Here is a 15,639-nt window from a genome sequence, read left to right as displayed (position 1 = left end):
ACTACTAATGCAAGCCCATTTGTATTCATGAACAAACAATGCATGCCTACCTGCAGAAAATATTTTTTGCAACTTTATGGTCACTAAAAAAATCGGGGTAAATTTTTTTCAAAATAGGTCCCTCCAAAGATTTTAATCTGCAATAAGTTTACCCTGGGGGAGGGGGGGGATTTGCATTTGGCGAAAAAGTTGACCATCGAAGGATTATTAATGAATTAAATAAAAAAATTAGAATATTGAAATTCACAATAAACATTCCTTAAACCCAAACGCTAACACTTCCGCAGAAGGTGATCTAGCAGTATACTGTGCTACATGCAATGAAGCACACACTGTGTGCGTATCGTATGGCTGGTCAGCTTTCCCTTTGTCAGTGTATGGAGATGATGAAGTCTCATAACTCGACACTTAAGCGCATTTCATGTGGTTGGGCCTTCAGGGTTTGACTAACTTAGATCTTACTGCACAAATTATCAGACAGCACAAGCATTTTGATGAAGCAGAATTAAAGCACCATGAACAGCATTAAAATAAAAAGCTGTTGCCTCACCTGTTAATATTTGATGGAACGCTGCTTCTACATTCGTGGAGTCTAACGCAGATGTTTCAATAAACGAGAGCTTGTTTTTCTCTGCACAAAAAAGAACAAAACATCATGTCAACAACAACAAGACAAGGTTCGGAGAATGCTTTTCCTACTCAAATACATCTAAAACACAAGAATTCTTTTACAAGGCAACCACTGGACCAACAATCCCACATCAACGAAATTTGCCAGAATGTAACCCCGCATATTACCTACTCGCACAAGGCTAGCTGGCTATAAAATGAGCTCAAATGCAATTGCTCTGCACTAAGGTTGTGTAAAATACCACCACATTACATTTGTATGACAGCCACCATTTTTGCTTACAAAAACAACCAAGCACTGGAAGCGATTGCGTGCGCTGGAAACACATCATGGCCGCCATCTTGTTTGTTGATCGCTCATTTGCAGCGGCACGCATGTTGCTACTGACATGCGATGACGGCTGCACAGCTTCACACCTAGTGCAGTGCGTAATGTACACCTCTGCGACAAATGCAGCAAAACAGGGAAATCCACGTCCCACCGATGTGGAATTGGTTATGGCAATTGAGATGGTGATCGCAGCATGCAGTGCCACACATCGGGCTGCAATTGAGTTATTGTCCAGGAATACGCATCCCTTGCTTCAAGAATGCAGGCTTTGGTGCCACCCCACAGGCATTGCGTGCAGATTTGGCGCCGGACGTAGATATGCACGAAGGGGCCGCAATCTTGATCAATTGCGTTTGGATATACCAAGATACGATCACTTTCACGCTCGGCGCCGGACATGCCAGCACCTATGGGTGCGAGGAGTGCTGTTGCTCTGTGTCCGGAGCGGAGTTACCAAAATCTTGCAAGAGTGATCATCTTATCTCCGAAAGCAATTGACCGAGAGTACTGGTGTGCTGAGTACTAGTGCTGCCACTGCTGATCAACGCATGCGGCGCACTTTGTATCATCGGCAATTCGGCTCTATATCCTTGAGCAAAGCTTGCCAAAGTAGGCCAACGGAATTTTGGCGGTAGAGTTTCATTCTGCTACACATTACATATCTGTGCCACCTCATTTCACAACTCCTACGAAAGCAAATTTTTTCGAGTTCCCCGCTGATTTCGTTATTGCGAGGTTCAGCAATTTACAGCTTACGTGAAACTGTTAAAAGGTTTAAGAGGGCTTTGCAAAAGTCCTACTCCCAAATTAACGATACATTTCAGAGGGGTGCAAAATATTACATCAATTTTGTCCACTTTGGAAGTACAATCAAATGAAACAGTGGATATAACAAACTAAGTGAAATTCCCCTTGATAATCCTCAAGCGTTCATGTTGCAGTATATGTACTACAGTAAAACCTCGTTAATTCGGATTTCACAGAACCAAAAAAGCTGTCCGAACTAGGAGAGTGACAAATTATCGAGAGTATCAAGAAAAAGGAATGCTTGCTACGTCAACACACTTTTATTCACTGAAGGAATCAGGAAATCGCGTTTCTATTTTGCACATATGTCATGCGGAAGCTGCAATTCTCATCTCTTGACTGATTAGCACTCGCATTGGCGAAGACCTCAGGACTTACTTCGCGGCGCAGCGCATGTTTTCAGAGACGCTTTTCACTACCACGTACGCATCCAGATTATTTTTTTAGCCAGTGAGCTGGTTGCTAACAGATCGATCGTCGATCACAATGTAGCCGGTGCTCTTCAACCTCGATGGCTTTACACCGAGTTAGAAGGAAACTAATGTTTGCCACAACCGCTGTGGACAAAACTACAGGCGCTATCGACGCAATCATGGATTGCAACTACGCAGTTTTGAAGGCGGCTGATGCGGTATGTGTGTGGCAGTAAATGCAAGAATAAAGGCTGTAAAGGCACAAATAGGGACAGAGCATTCCGGCGTTGCCATCATTCACATACGATTTCCGCTGGTGACTACGGTGATGCGGACTCCGCCACTTAATTTTGGTTGGACGCTAGCGCCGTTTTTGCTCTTTTGCGTCACCCAAGTTCTGAGGGTAGTCCGAAGTAACCGATGTGTGACCAAACACGTCCGAATTAACGACAGATTTATTGCACTAATTAATGAATATGCCTGCCAGGACCAGAGAACGAGCTCAAATTATCCAAATTAAAAAGGGTCGATTTAACAAGGTTTTACTGTAATGGATATAAAGGATTCCAATTCCCCCTTCAACTATTATAACAGGGTTTTACTGTATTAGGTGCACTTTACAGAATTCTGATATTTTTCATTGTCAATCTATAGAGTCGCAAACATGATAGATGAGTTCTTCACAATTTTGCAATGTACAAGATTTCTAAAAATTTTAAGGCACAAGGCAAGAGTTTCTTCCTATGGTCACTAGATTTCAATTTTTTTTCTTTTAAATGCAGCAACCCTCATCAAAATTGGCACAGCATCTTTTACGGCGCACACACAGTCCGGAGTTTCCAGCATGCCTGGCTATGGCCAGCGAAGTCCAATATGTCACGCCAGTGACACCAGTACAGGCAAAAATTGGTGCCCTGTGTAGTTCAGCGCATTGAACTTGGCCAGTAGCAGCGTGGTGATCAGCTGCGGCCACAGCATGCCTTATGTCACCAGGCATGCTAGTTGCGCAGTGACTCGACTGAAGAGCATCAACTTTGTGCATAGTGATGAAATGCACCGTGCATGAGGCATGCCCGCATTATGCCAGACTATAACTGCACCTTTATGGCAGTGGTTACCACTTGAATAGCGAAGTGTCTGAAAACTGGTGATAAACCGGAGTATGCAATCAATAAGCCATAAGTCAATGTACATGGGTTGAAGTGAAATACTACACCTGCAAAGTCCAAAAGCAAATATGCCACCAGTGACATTATGACAAAACTGAAGATCAACTGAAGATGGCAATAATTAGAATAATAGCCATTATAACAGAATAAAAGGCTTAACACCAATAGAAAAGAATGGCCTGCATTCTTCCAAGGATGTTCTAAGAAAATCCGAGAGCACTTCCCGACAGTGTCCAAGCCAGTAATCCCTTGAAACAGCTCACTTCACATATCCTACACAATGCACAACATTTAGCTGTAATTTGTCCTGTGAGGATGACTGTCCTTTGTCCTTTTTCGCAACACAATGTTTGCTTCTTTCACACGCAAATTGTAGAACAGAAGGCAATATAGATAAATGCATCCCACCGTACATGCTGTGTATTTATGTACGCTTTGTTTTAATGTGTGGTTGAAGTTTACTTGCTCTTGATGTCCATATTGTCACTTAAAACAATTTTTGCTGTGCTGGCTACAAAATGTTTCAAGGCGGTGGTAGATATACAGAACATGATCACATTGATATTATCCCGCCCACTCCTTGTCTTCACAATCACTGTTAAAGCAAATTATGTTACACGTAAGCTGAAACACATTGAAAGGGCTTAAGATATCTCAAGGACACCTTAAATAAAGATAATGTACAAACATATTACAAACTGCAAGAAATAGGAAGGAAAGGAAGGAGGCTGATGGAGTCAAAGGCAATGCTCAAACAAGTAGAATGAGCAATGTAATAATCATTGTGTAACCCACTATTTTGAAACTGAATCAGTTCTGATCTCTAAGATGGGCTAGAAAACGACAAGACAATCTTACTTTCTGTTGAAGTCAAAAAGCAATGTATTCTTCCCCTTTCAATTTGCAATGAATTATATTATCACTATCCTTGAAGTTAAGCATCTCTTTTTCTAAAGACCTACTTCCAGTTTGATTCCAAAAGGTGCAGTGTGTACTTTATACAGTACAGCATCTGTTTAAACTAAAGCAGAATTCATTGAAATTCACTGGTGCTGTTGCAGGGAAGGAACACCACGTACCAAAAACAAAAAATGCAGTGGCTAGATTTTCTTGGGCCCTAGTGGTTGAAGAAAGAAAGCACAGAAAAGACTAAATTCTAGCCGAAAGAGTAAAACTTAGCGTAGACTGCTGCTCAAGCACCACTCCTTCCTACCATTTAGTTTAGGGCATCATCCACAAGTTGGCAACACAGCGAGGATGTAAATTATTATGTCTGCTTACAAATTAAAACTACTTTTCGAGCACTGAATGACTCCAAGGCCACTTCATGACAGAGGCGCAGCCAAAACCGGAAGGCAAATTATAGTCTTCTCCCACAAAACTCAAACTTCAGCAATTATTACCCTAACATAATTGGGTTTCTGCAAGGGTGTCTTTAGCAAAATGGCTGACAAGCAAGCTAGTTGCAAAACGGCTTCCTAGGAAAAACAAGCTGCAGATGAGACCTTGAAGCAAGATGCACTAAGGTCTGGTTCAAGTGCAATATTGATGTGAAAGAACAATAACCAGGTCCTACAGAGTCATTCTCAATGTTCACATCGTATATTTAGTGTTAAAATTACAATCTCAGACTTTTCTAACAAGACCAATGTGCCACATACTGTAGTGGCTGCTTGCCAAAAATGAGCTTTGTAGATTTCAACAAAGCCTTTACAAACTCCAAGTAAAATCTTGTAAACGTTCAAATAATCTGACATGCAAACTTCAAAACATTTTTTTAATGCCTCTTCAAAGGACGTGTGGACCCACTACATGCCATTTTCTTGGGCAGTCTTCAGAACAATGGTATGCACAATGTGAAGACACTATAATGTTCAATTACTGCCGGGACATAGGCAAGTTGCTGGATCACCTCCCACAGTTGTTGCTCAGGTCTTCGTGTGTGTGTGTGCACGCGTGTGGAACATGTTTTAATGTGGGCACAGCAAGAAGCATGAACATGACACAGGCCAATCACTGTTTGCACAATCAGTGAATTCCAAGAACACCATGCCTTTCTCTGCCAGTTCCCGAAAAGTGGGTTTGTAGGCATGGCATGTTTTAGACAAGCATCATTGCTTACCATACCTGTTAGACTAGTGCATGCTGGGCAACTTCGAAAAGTGGGCATTTTGCAATTAATTCATCAAAGCTTGCTTGCATTAATCATAATCGCATCAATAATTTTACGATTTCTCATTTGCATTTAGTTTAGGGTACAACTGATTTAAAAGAATACAAATATAGTCAAGTACTGATTGCTAAGACGTTTTTTTCGGACATGCTCGATTTTCCATCCTACTTGATGCACCCGCTATTCCAGTGAAAAGAAATCATAATCATAACTGCAACCAAAATTTAGCCACAACATTTTCTTGTGCATTTTGGCCAGCAGTAATGGTTTTCGTGTGTATTTTGAGTATTGCTATTGTAAATGTGTGTTTTATGAAGGCTGCTGTCATCTACAGCTAATCTGATCCGTTTCAATGACTAGATCGAATTCTTGGTTCGGGCAGCATAGATCATCTGTCTTGCTTTCACTTGCTCATTTCTTTGAACTTTGCCTCCTGCGAACGTAGCCTCATGTGGATTATAGGCAATCCTACTGAGGCACGCACGATAAGCAAAACAGTTTTTAAGGCCTCAGTATTCCAATTTCAGTGGGCTGTAGTGCAAATCACACTAACCAGCAAAGGCCTTTGCTTCGTCGGTAGGCACAGCCCGAAGGTGTCTAAGGTCGTTCTTGTTGCCCACAAGCATGATGACTATGTTCTGGTCAGCGTGGTCCTTCAGCTCCTTCAGCCAACGCTCCACATTCTCGTAGGTCAGATGCTTCGCTATGTCGTACACCAACAGTGCACCCACAGCTCCCCTGTAGTACCTGCACATAGGCACAGCACACATCCAACCATGATGCAATGCAGAAGCATTGTTATGCACAGGAATGATCAGTGGAACAAAGAGGCTCGACTTTACTTGAATCCTTACACCTCCAGGCAAATTTCTGTGGCAAGTAAGGGAAAGCTACAAGGGTGGAGCGTTAGCACATGTATTACCATACGAAGTAGTCCAGCAGCATTTGACAGCACTTTTGGCCTCTTGGAACAGACGCAGCTTCCACGTGCGACGGTTTTTGTGTTTGCCCAAACACAAAAGAGAAAAGCATAAAAATAGGTCAAATTTAGCACTCAGTGGTGTGTTCTGCCTTATATTGTTGTAAATAAGGTGTTTATGGTTTCTCTTTCCCAGCTTAAACTAATGTGGATGAAAATGCAACTTTTTCAGAAGCACTCTCACTTGTGCGTGCTTTGCCTCCGTAGCTTTTTCTTCACTGCCACACAAAGTTGTCCGCAAATGTACGAAAAATACATAAAATTGTAAAGTACTTCGATGCAAAGGTGAGGCAAATGGAGGGAAATATATTTATATGTCTTATGCGTAACTTTGCTGTGAAATCTAGAAAGATCAGTGCTACTCTTACACAAGCACCCAAGCAGTCATAGGCCTCCATGTAGTAATGCCAAGACACCTAATGAGTGCATGACACAAGCAGGCACGTGCCTCATATTTTCATTGTGAAGCAACCAAGGACCCTCACACATTCTTATACATTGATGAGCTATGTGCCTTGTGCCACTCTGAAATTTCAAAACTAATGTCAGTGATTGCTATAGTAACAATCTGTGCACCGTCTTAGAAGGTTCAGGATTTGCTTCATGGCAGAGTATACCTCATAATGCATAGTAAGGTTGAATTCCCACTGGGGGACAAAAGTTTTTAGTGTGTTGTTGATATCATGCACATAGCCACACACGTAGCATGATCCCATGTTTTAGAAAGTTACCAGTGGAGTTAGTCATTTACTGTAAAACAGCATACTGCCTTTTGAAGACAAACCTGAAACTTCTGCACAATATATGTGATGCTATGATGAAATAAATATATATACTCGTGTAATGGCTGTACCCTTGATTTTTTAGAAGTTTGGTAGTGTTATCTGTTGTGTGGTGTGAGAGTTCCGAAGCTGTTCGTTTTTAATTGGTGACAAAACAAGGCAGCCGTGCTGAGTTTCCAGCGCCTCCAGGTAGCAAAAGCACAGCCTCCAAAATTAAGCGGCCGCTGAAGCTGTAACTGTAGTAACTGTAGCTTTTATTCCACTGCACAGTTGGCTCTGAACCAAATTTGGCTACACAGGCAGGCAAACAATGAATCCATCTAGATTAAACTGTCCTTATACAAATTTCGTAACATTCTTTGTATGCCAAGTTTCGGAGAAAATTGCAAGCAAAGGCTCCACATTTTATCGCATTCAAATTGCCCATGATGAAGGAGAGCAATGTGATGATGCACGTCATTCCCCACTTTAACTAACCGCAATAAGTTGGCTCTCTATGGTGCCACAGTGATGGCACTACAGTGCTCATAGCAAAGGATGATGCAGCATTTGAGGATCAAACCAACAATACATCGGCTGGCCCAATAACTGAGCAGCAAGACTGCTAACTATGCATGCACATCATGAAATAGCAATTTGAAAGGCTTGTCACAATGTCCCTCAATGTTCCTGTGCCAAAAATCTTGAAGGTCACGTATTTCCAGGTGCTATCGCGTGCTTCGATTCACAGTGCACTGTTGTATTTGGCAGTTCACATAGGAAATACACGAACATGCATGCTGATGAACATCATCCCCTTTAATCTTCTGATGTCTTCACTCACTTGTGGGCTACTCTTCTGCCACATCTCTACTTCTATATACGACAGGCACACATAGAAACGATGTTGCACACCATAAAAAGCACCAACAGAGTAGCTTGAACACTTAGCATAGTCAAGTTCTGTGTGGAAGAAAAAAATTCAACACTGAAGTAAAACAAATCTGCTTTTCAAGTGACCAAATATAAATGGGCACTAGTAGTAGGGGCGGGGCTTGTACAGTATTTTCACAGTGGTGACAAATCCTGTACTATGCTTAGACGAGTTTCGCAATTAGGAAATGTCCATTTCCAGCGAATCAGACACCTAAAAAATTTTGAAGCACTGTCACTTAATATTAGCTTAACATTACCCTTCAGAATTCCCTCAAAGTTGTACTTTAAGGTAGCCTTCCAAGAAAGACACGCGCTGCCGGCACCTAAGGGGCTTTACTGGTGCTGCTTTGAAAAATGCTAGCACAGTGCATATTCCTGCATTCTCAAGTTACTCCTGCTTGCTTAGCTGTAATACCTTGAGAGCAGGCAAAGCGTGCAACAAGATATCAGAAAAACAACACTGCTTCCCACTTTATGCTAACATTGCCTTCCCCTCGACTGCTGCCCTGCGAGTGACTCCCTTTAGCTGCTGCTGCAATGAACATTATGGAAACCTATGTGGAATCCTTGAGCTCAGCACTACTACCACATATGTTTTGGACACGTGAACTAATGAAATAATGAATGTTTGGAACAAATGTGTCCTGAGGGACAAATCACCAACGAGGAAAAAAATTTGCTTGAACAGCGGTGAAGCAAGGAGGGATAACGTTGATAGCTGCTTACAGGCTAGGAAGCACGTAGTTTACATTTTTTAGCAGCAAGTGGTGATGATTACTATCAGGATGAACAAAACTGGTATAAATACCAGTCCTGGTAAGGTCATTAAACACTTGAACGCTGAAATTATTGAAGACACAGAAGAAAAAATTGTTGCAGGCGATTTTAACTTCATTTAGCCCACGCAATCAAATGCCAGTAGCACTTTGTGTGAAGACTTAATTTTCTATGAACTTTGTGAATTCGCAACACCTGGCACTACGGCCAAAAAATGTTGCACACATATTGCAAGAAAAAGAAATGAATGAGGCCAGTTCCTGGCTTACTTGCACAAAACTTAATTTTGTGCTAAACGTGACCACACATTTATCAAATGGCCAACATGACCTCTTCTGGTAACCTATGGCTCCTGAAAATACTGAAAATAGTTGGCACTTTTGTTCAGACAGAGGTGCACATTGAATTTTGCGCACACAACGAACTGTACATGTCTTGTATGGTAAGCGTGTGCTATTGATGGCCAGCCAGTGTTCAGTGCCAACGCAGGCTGCAAGCTGCAGGTGTAGCCAGGGGGAGGGGGGGGGTCACACTACACTAAAAAAAATATTACACCCTTTGGGTTGTATTTTTTCCCCAAACAATAATCATGACCTGTCTTGCCAGCAGTTCCTTTAATGCTGTGAGCCCGGTACTTCCTAGTCACGAATGGCTTGCATGTTATTGGCTTGACGCAGCATTCTCGACAGGAAAGCAGCGAGCGCAGAGTTTTCAAGAGAGGAAACACAAGCAAGACATGATTAATGTTTGGGGACAAGCCTCAAAGGGTGTTAACTTTTTTTTAGAGTAGACATTTACCCTCACCACCCAAATTTATTTCTGAGTAGCAGAAATACCTGGCACAAAATGTGCAAGAACACCGCCCTGCCCTGCACCACTGCCCCAGTCAAAATGTGCCCCTCGCAACAACAAAATGCTGCCCACTAGCTACCAGGCACAAACCTTCGCAACACTTCTTTCTCTCAAAACAGCTGTCACCACTTATATCATGCGGAAGAAGGCATATGCGAAGCCCCTTCTTACCATAAAAAAAATCCTAAATTCCCTTCCCTCCTGAAAAACAAGGCCTTTCCTTGGTCTCAGGACAACTTGTTGCTAAAGCCACTGAATGCCATAAATGCCGAATGTCACGAATACGCGACAAACTGTGGCCAGAGTAGCGACGCAAAAAAATGACTAATTTCAAGCTCACTACACCCCCGTCGTAATCTCGGATGTAAATACAGAGAAAATTCTTGAAGCATAAACTGATGTACTTTATATTCTGTAAAAAATTTAGATAATAGTTGATGTTTCAAATGTGAGCTCCTCGTCGACTGCAAGCCCAAACAATGGTTGCCAGCCTTCCACTGTTGCTCCTAGATGGCACCACACGTCATCACTAAAAGACATTGTCACGAATGTGTGACAGCGGGCACTTGATCCAGCAAATATACCCCCAGGGCATACACTTATTTGGTAGGTCACGAATTCTCAACTGGCATTAGAGGGTTCAGTTACTGCATATTATATATTTAAGCACACATTTACTTGCAAGCAAGACTCACGCGCTAGTGATGGCACGGTAGCGTTCCTGGCCTGCTGTGTCCCAGATCTGAGCTTTGACTGTCTTGTTGTCCACCTGGATCGATCGTGTGGCAAACTCCACCCCAATGGTGCTCTTGCTCTCCAAGTTGAACTCATTCCGTGTGAACCTCGAAAGAAGGTTGCTCTTGCCAACACCAGAATCCCCTATCAGGACCACTGTAACGGAAGATTAGAAGAAGTCAAGGTTAAGTGCACAAACAAGTCAGCCAATAGTTTAGCGAGTAAATTTCTCTGGAACACATCTGCATAAGGGTTTGATTTTGGGGAGGGCAGCTACAGCAAGCTGCTCTTAGAGTGGTTGAAGGGGGAATAATAATCAGCTGCTATTGCATTAGAAGCTAGCTACAGTTAGGGAAAGCAGGAGTCTTACTCTGAATTGATCCCTTTTGATACTACTTTGACTGCACAATGCAATGTTCAGTATTGTGCTACACTAACAATGGGCATTCAAACATGCCAAAGCAATTCAGCCATCCACTCTGTAAATGTACTCTGCAATTTTAAGACACAAAGTGACAGAAAGCGCACTAAAGTGCAAGTTTCTTTTGCAAGTCTGCACTGGCTCCCTTAGCTCAAGTTTTACATCTCCAAAAGTGATAAATCTCCAAAAGTGATAAACTCGGTGATCAGCTATGAATGCATTTGAACTGGGTGAACACATATAGTCAACATATTACCATGAAAAGATGCAGCCGGAAACAGCAGTGATTGTGGCAACATCTTGTGACACGGTCCATCCAGAATCCATTAAAAACATTCTTGCATTGCCCATTTTCTTGACAGAAAAGGGTTAAAACAGTCTCATTAAGACGTGAAACTGTTACGAAGCAGCCAATGAAGATATGTTTCATGTTGCGATAACAGTTCCACACACTGTTTCACCATGGCCACACCTGCGAGCAGGTTCCTGGCTGCATCTTGGTGCCAGAGCTGTATGATAACGGCGATAAGAGAGCCCATTAGGCTAGGTAAATTAGCTCAGGTTTCACAGAATGAGTGATAGCCACATTAATGTAGTTCACAGAATGCATGCATATTTTACACAGGCAGCAGAAGGCTGGCAGTCATTGCAGTCTTGCTTCTGAGCGAGATGCAACCTTAGGACAAGTGCAGAAACTTGCAAGCTGCTGGCATACTTTGCTAATATTGCTCATGAATGTTCCTGGCCCACATAGAATGGTACTTCCGAAGACGATTTCTTTGTGATGTATAATTATGTAAAGGGCAGAGGGGATTGCATTGCTCAAGATGCAAGGTCACTGTGGATGTTGAGCCTATTAAAATGATAGCTACAATTTGCTTGCACTGCAGCAAAAAATTGCTTTCTGGGATTTTATGTGCCAAACCCACAATATGATTACAATGCATGCCTTAGTGGGGGACTACAGATTAATTTTAACCACCTGCTATTCTATAGATGCACATAAATCTATAGCACATGAGCGTCATTGCATTTTGCCCCCATCAATATGGGTCTGCCGTGGCCAGGATCGATTGTGCAACCTCAAGCTGAGCAGTGCAACACGATGCACTGGTGCCACAGCAAAATAATTCTGGCAATTGTCACTGCCTCACCCCATGCATTAATGTGCAACAACAGTGTGTGCAGTAATACAATTTGTGACGTTTCTTTCATTAGAGTTTTACCACACGTGCAAACTTGACGTTCTTTTCATTCTCGCACAAAATTCATTACACGAGTGTGCGAGAAATGGCGACAAGTCCAATGCTAAACATTCCAGCCGTACATTTGATATTTGGCAAAGTTGGCACAGTGTCCAGCTAAAACAATAACTGCTAGCCAAGATCATTATTGTAAGATGCTGAACCTAAGGCACCCACTTGTATGTAGAAGAATCAAAAGCTCAAGTTCTAAAGTATAAATTTTGATGGAAACAAAATTTTAATTTCACCCTAGCCCTTACGAAACCGCTGTTCTGATGCTCTCAGATTCTCGGGACACTGTCACCATTGTAGAACACATACAAGGGGGGTCCAGAAATAAGCAAACTTTCTTGAAGTGAACAATTTGATTTCCTTTTAAGGAAAAAAAAAAGTTTCATTCAAAGTTATTCTCTTCAAGCTGCAATGCACTTAATTTTTTTCCACTGTTCGATGCATCCTAGGAACTCTTCATTTGCGATCCTGTCAAGGGCCATCTGCAGAGCTGCTTTTACAGCCGATACACGATCCAAATGCTGCCCCTCCAAATTTTTGTTCGCCTCATCTGCAATACCTCAGTCACACTTTGTTTGCATGCACACTAATGCCTGTATTCTCTGATAACTCGTCGATTGTCATTCGGTGATCTTGGTTGATAGCTTCACAAATCAACATTTTCGTCTGTTTCACTGGTTGAAGGGAGACCCAAACAAGGCTCATCTTCCAATGCTCATTCTGCCAAACTTGAATCAACAATACCAGTCGTAGACTTTAGTAAGGCTCAAGGCTTGTTTCTTGAACACTTCTTGAAGCATTCCATGAATTTCTGTGAACGTTTTCTTCTTTCAAAAAGTTTTATGCAGACACCGTATGATCACACATGATGGTTTCGTAGACGTGTTATGGTTAACCCCCTTCAAAACAAAGCAATGCACAGAATGACTTGCTTCGATGATGGCTTTTGTCAAGGCACTGGTAGAAGATGGCTACATACACTTAGTGGCATGACATGGAAAACAAAATTTGCTTCTTTTGGGTCCCCCCTTGTATACAACCACCTACAGCACCACATCCCTGCTCTACATCCAACCATGCTGTAGCAAGCCCTGGGCACAAACATCCAAGTGACCAGACTACAAACAGTTCAACGCCACAAAATCGTGACTAAACTTCTTTTGGCGACATAAGCAATGACGTCAACGATTAATGCACTCATCCAAAAACCCCAACATTTCAAGTGCACTCATTTTTGCAGTTAAACGACCACACAAGTCGCCCTCTTATTTTAATATACCCCTCGCCTGTACATATCTTCTTGAGAACAGTACTAAGTTACATCTTTTCCAGAATTTTAATATTAAGACATCGTTAGCCTTCCCGTTGAAAAAGAAATGCCTTAATGTGCAAGGAGCAACAAACCGATCTATACAGCGCAAGCAACTGAACCATATTGGGCACAGCTCAAGGCTCTGACTGACCAATTGCAGTGTTGCAAAAGTGTTAAGCGCAGTGTTACAGTGTACAAGAGCTCCCTTCTGCTGGTGTTCATTTTCAGAGCCTTCATTCACATCACATTTCAGGGCCAGCATTACTTTGTGTGACTGCAGTATCAAAGCACAGGAGATAGCACGCTCTGGCTAGAAAAGCCTTCGTGCATGCAGCAGACTGCATAGCATATATACATAGAGAGATAAGCAGCTATGTCACCCTTGTAGAGAACCATTTTGTGCAAAATTTGTAATATTGCCTACGAATTACTACTGTAATTTGAAAGGTTGGCGAGAACTTAATACCAAGCTTTATAACAAAAAAAGCAGAAATTTTTAAGACCATCGTGCATCAGCCAAGGAAGTGCAAGGCGAAATCTCAATCGAGTGGATTAATTATACCACACCCAGTTACGTGTCTACTGAATCATATCTCCATATTTAACAGCACACTTTCGGGTCAGCCGGTTATCGGTCTATCCCGTGTCATGAACACCGGCTGATAAACACGTAATGTGACAAAAGCTATGCTGGCGTTGAGCTGCTCACATAGGACCTGTTATCAAGAGCGATACAGCTGGAATTCCGGCGCTGCTTTGTGGGTGTAAACCTCAAATCTTAAACCGCATCGGAAGCTCGGTAGAGTAGGGATTACACGAATAAAAATCTAGCGGCCGAAACGACAAGTCTCGTCATCTTGGTTTCACCTAGTACGAAGACACTGCATATGGCTCTCGCATAACGTGGTGGGCGGCAACGCCAAAAGATCTTCCTTCCGATATGAACCTTGCCATCACGACGTACTACCGTCTAGACACCGAGCGAAACCGACAATCGTCCTCAATGTTTTCCTTGACGTCGCGTCCTTGAATGAGCACAGGGAACAGTGCGGTTTCCCGGTCAGCAGCACTGGAGCAATATTTCACGAGCGCGGTAGGCAGAAGTCCAGAGAAAAGCTGCCCACGGCCGCACACACGCACGTAGCATACAGTCATCTTCCGCTCACGATGACATCAACTCGCAGAATCGCGACACGCACGCACACAGACAACGTCAAAGAGAGCCGACTGAACTAGGCTTATGGAGAAGTAGGCGTTGCGCATCGCAGTTAGACGACCAAGAAGCGCATTTGGAGAGCTCTTTGTTGAAAGGAACTCGAAACGAATGTTGCAACTGTGCTTCCGATGAAGAGGCAGGTGCTGCTGTAGCCGAAAGAAGCCGTGACACGGTCAAACAGCCTGCCGACTACAAACGTCACTGCCTACTGTCCGCCCCCACTCAAACACCGGGAAACGGCATAGTGAAATTAAATCTCCGGAGAAAAGTCAGGCGGCGAAGTCGCGGATGCCTGGTCAATAAATCCGCGTACAAAAGCTCCTCGGAAGTTGAGGAAATAAAACTTGGGCAGCGAAATTAAGCCTACGGAAGCCTCACCCAGTTGAAACGGACTAGGCAACTCCGGCAAACAGGGACAGGTACGAAAGTAGGTGTTTGAGAGCGCCAAAGAAAGACACAAATTACGCGCCGCAGCTAACTAGCACCGGTAACCAGAGCATAAAATTGCCTTACCTTTGAAAAGATAATCGTATTCATCATCTTTATTGGCCATCCTAAGCCGCTGACTCCTGTGCCCCACTGGCGACGAGTGAACAACGAGGCTGAAATCAGCTGCAATAAATATCTCGCGACGAGGAGGGGCCTCTTAAATCATAAAATACACTCCGGACGAACGCACAGGGCTTCGGTGCCGGCCGATTATCACAGATATAATACCCTTCAACTACACCCAAAACACCAAGATGGCTGCGCGTTCGACGCCCCCAGATTCTGCGCACTCTCCGAACGGAACGGATGTACACGACCGGAAGTTGATTTCAAAATGCCCGTATGTAAATAGTCGCACGTGAGTTTCCGTCACCCAGCTGAC

At 43.0% G+C, this 15,639-nt stretch overlaps 1 protein-coding gene across 2 annotated transcripts in view; it reads right to left on the bottom strand.

Moving 5' to 3' along the window:
• Window positions 1-15,552, bottom strand: part of Rab11 (RAS oncogene family member Rab11) — a 28,487-nt gene extending 12,935 nt beyond the window's left edge. Inside the window, exons 1-5 of one of the 2 annotated variants that reach the window (XM_055071102.2) lie at window positions 15,282-15,552; window positions 11,241-11,493; window positions 10,524-10,719; window positions 6,077-6,270; window positions 551-631 (exon numbers count right to left, since the gene is read on the bottom strand). In XM_055071102.2, coding sequence (XP_054927077.1) covers window positions 551-631; window positions 6,077-6,270; window positions 10,524-10,719; window positions 11,241-11,283 — 514 coding nt within the window. In that variant the 5' untranslated portion in view covers window positions 11,284-11,493; window positions 15,282-15,552. The remainder of the gene's footprint in view (window positions 1-550; window positions 632-6,076; window positions 6,271-10,523; window positions 10,720-11,240; window positions 11,494-15,281) is intronic. The other variant, XM_050178820.3, reaches the window with a different exon arrangement.
• Window positions 15,553-15,639: the final 87 nt, after the last annotated feature.

This window comes from Dermacentor andersoni, chromosome 5, assembly GCF_023375885.2.
Source record: "Dermacentor andersoni chromosome 5, qqDerAnde1_hic_scaffold, whole genome shotgun sequence".
NCBI lineage: Eukaryota > Metazoa > Arthropoda > Arachnida > Ixodida > Ixodidae > Dermacentor > Dermacentor andersoni.
Note: the sequence above shows the minus strand (reverse complement) of the source record. Positions and strands in the feature narration are given on the sequence as shown.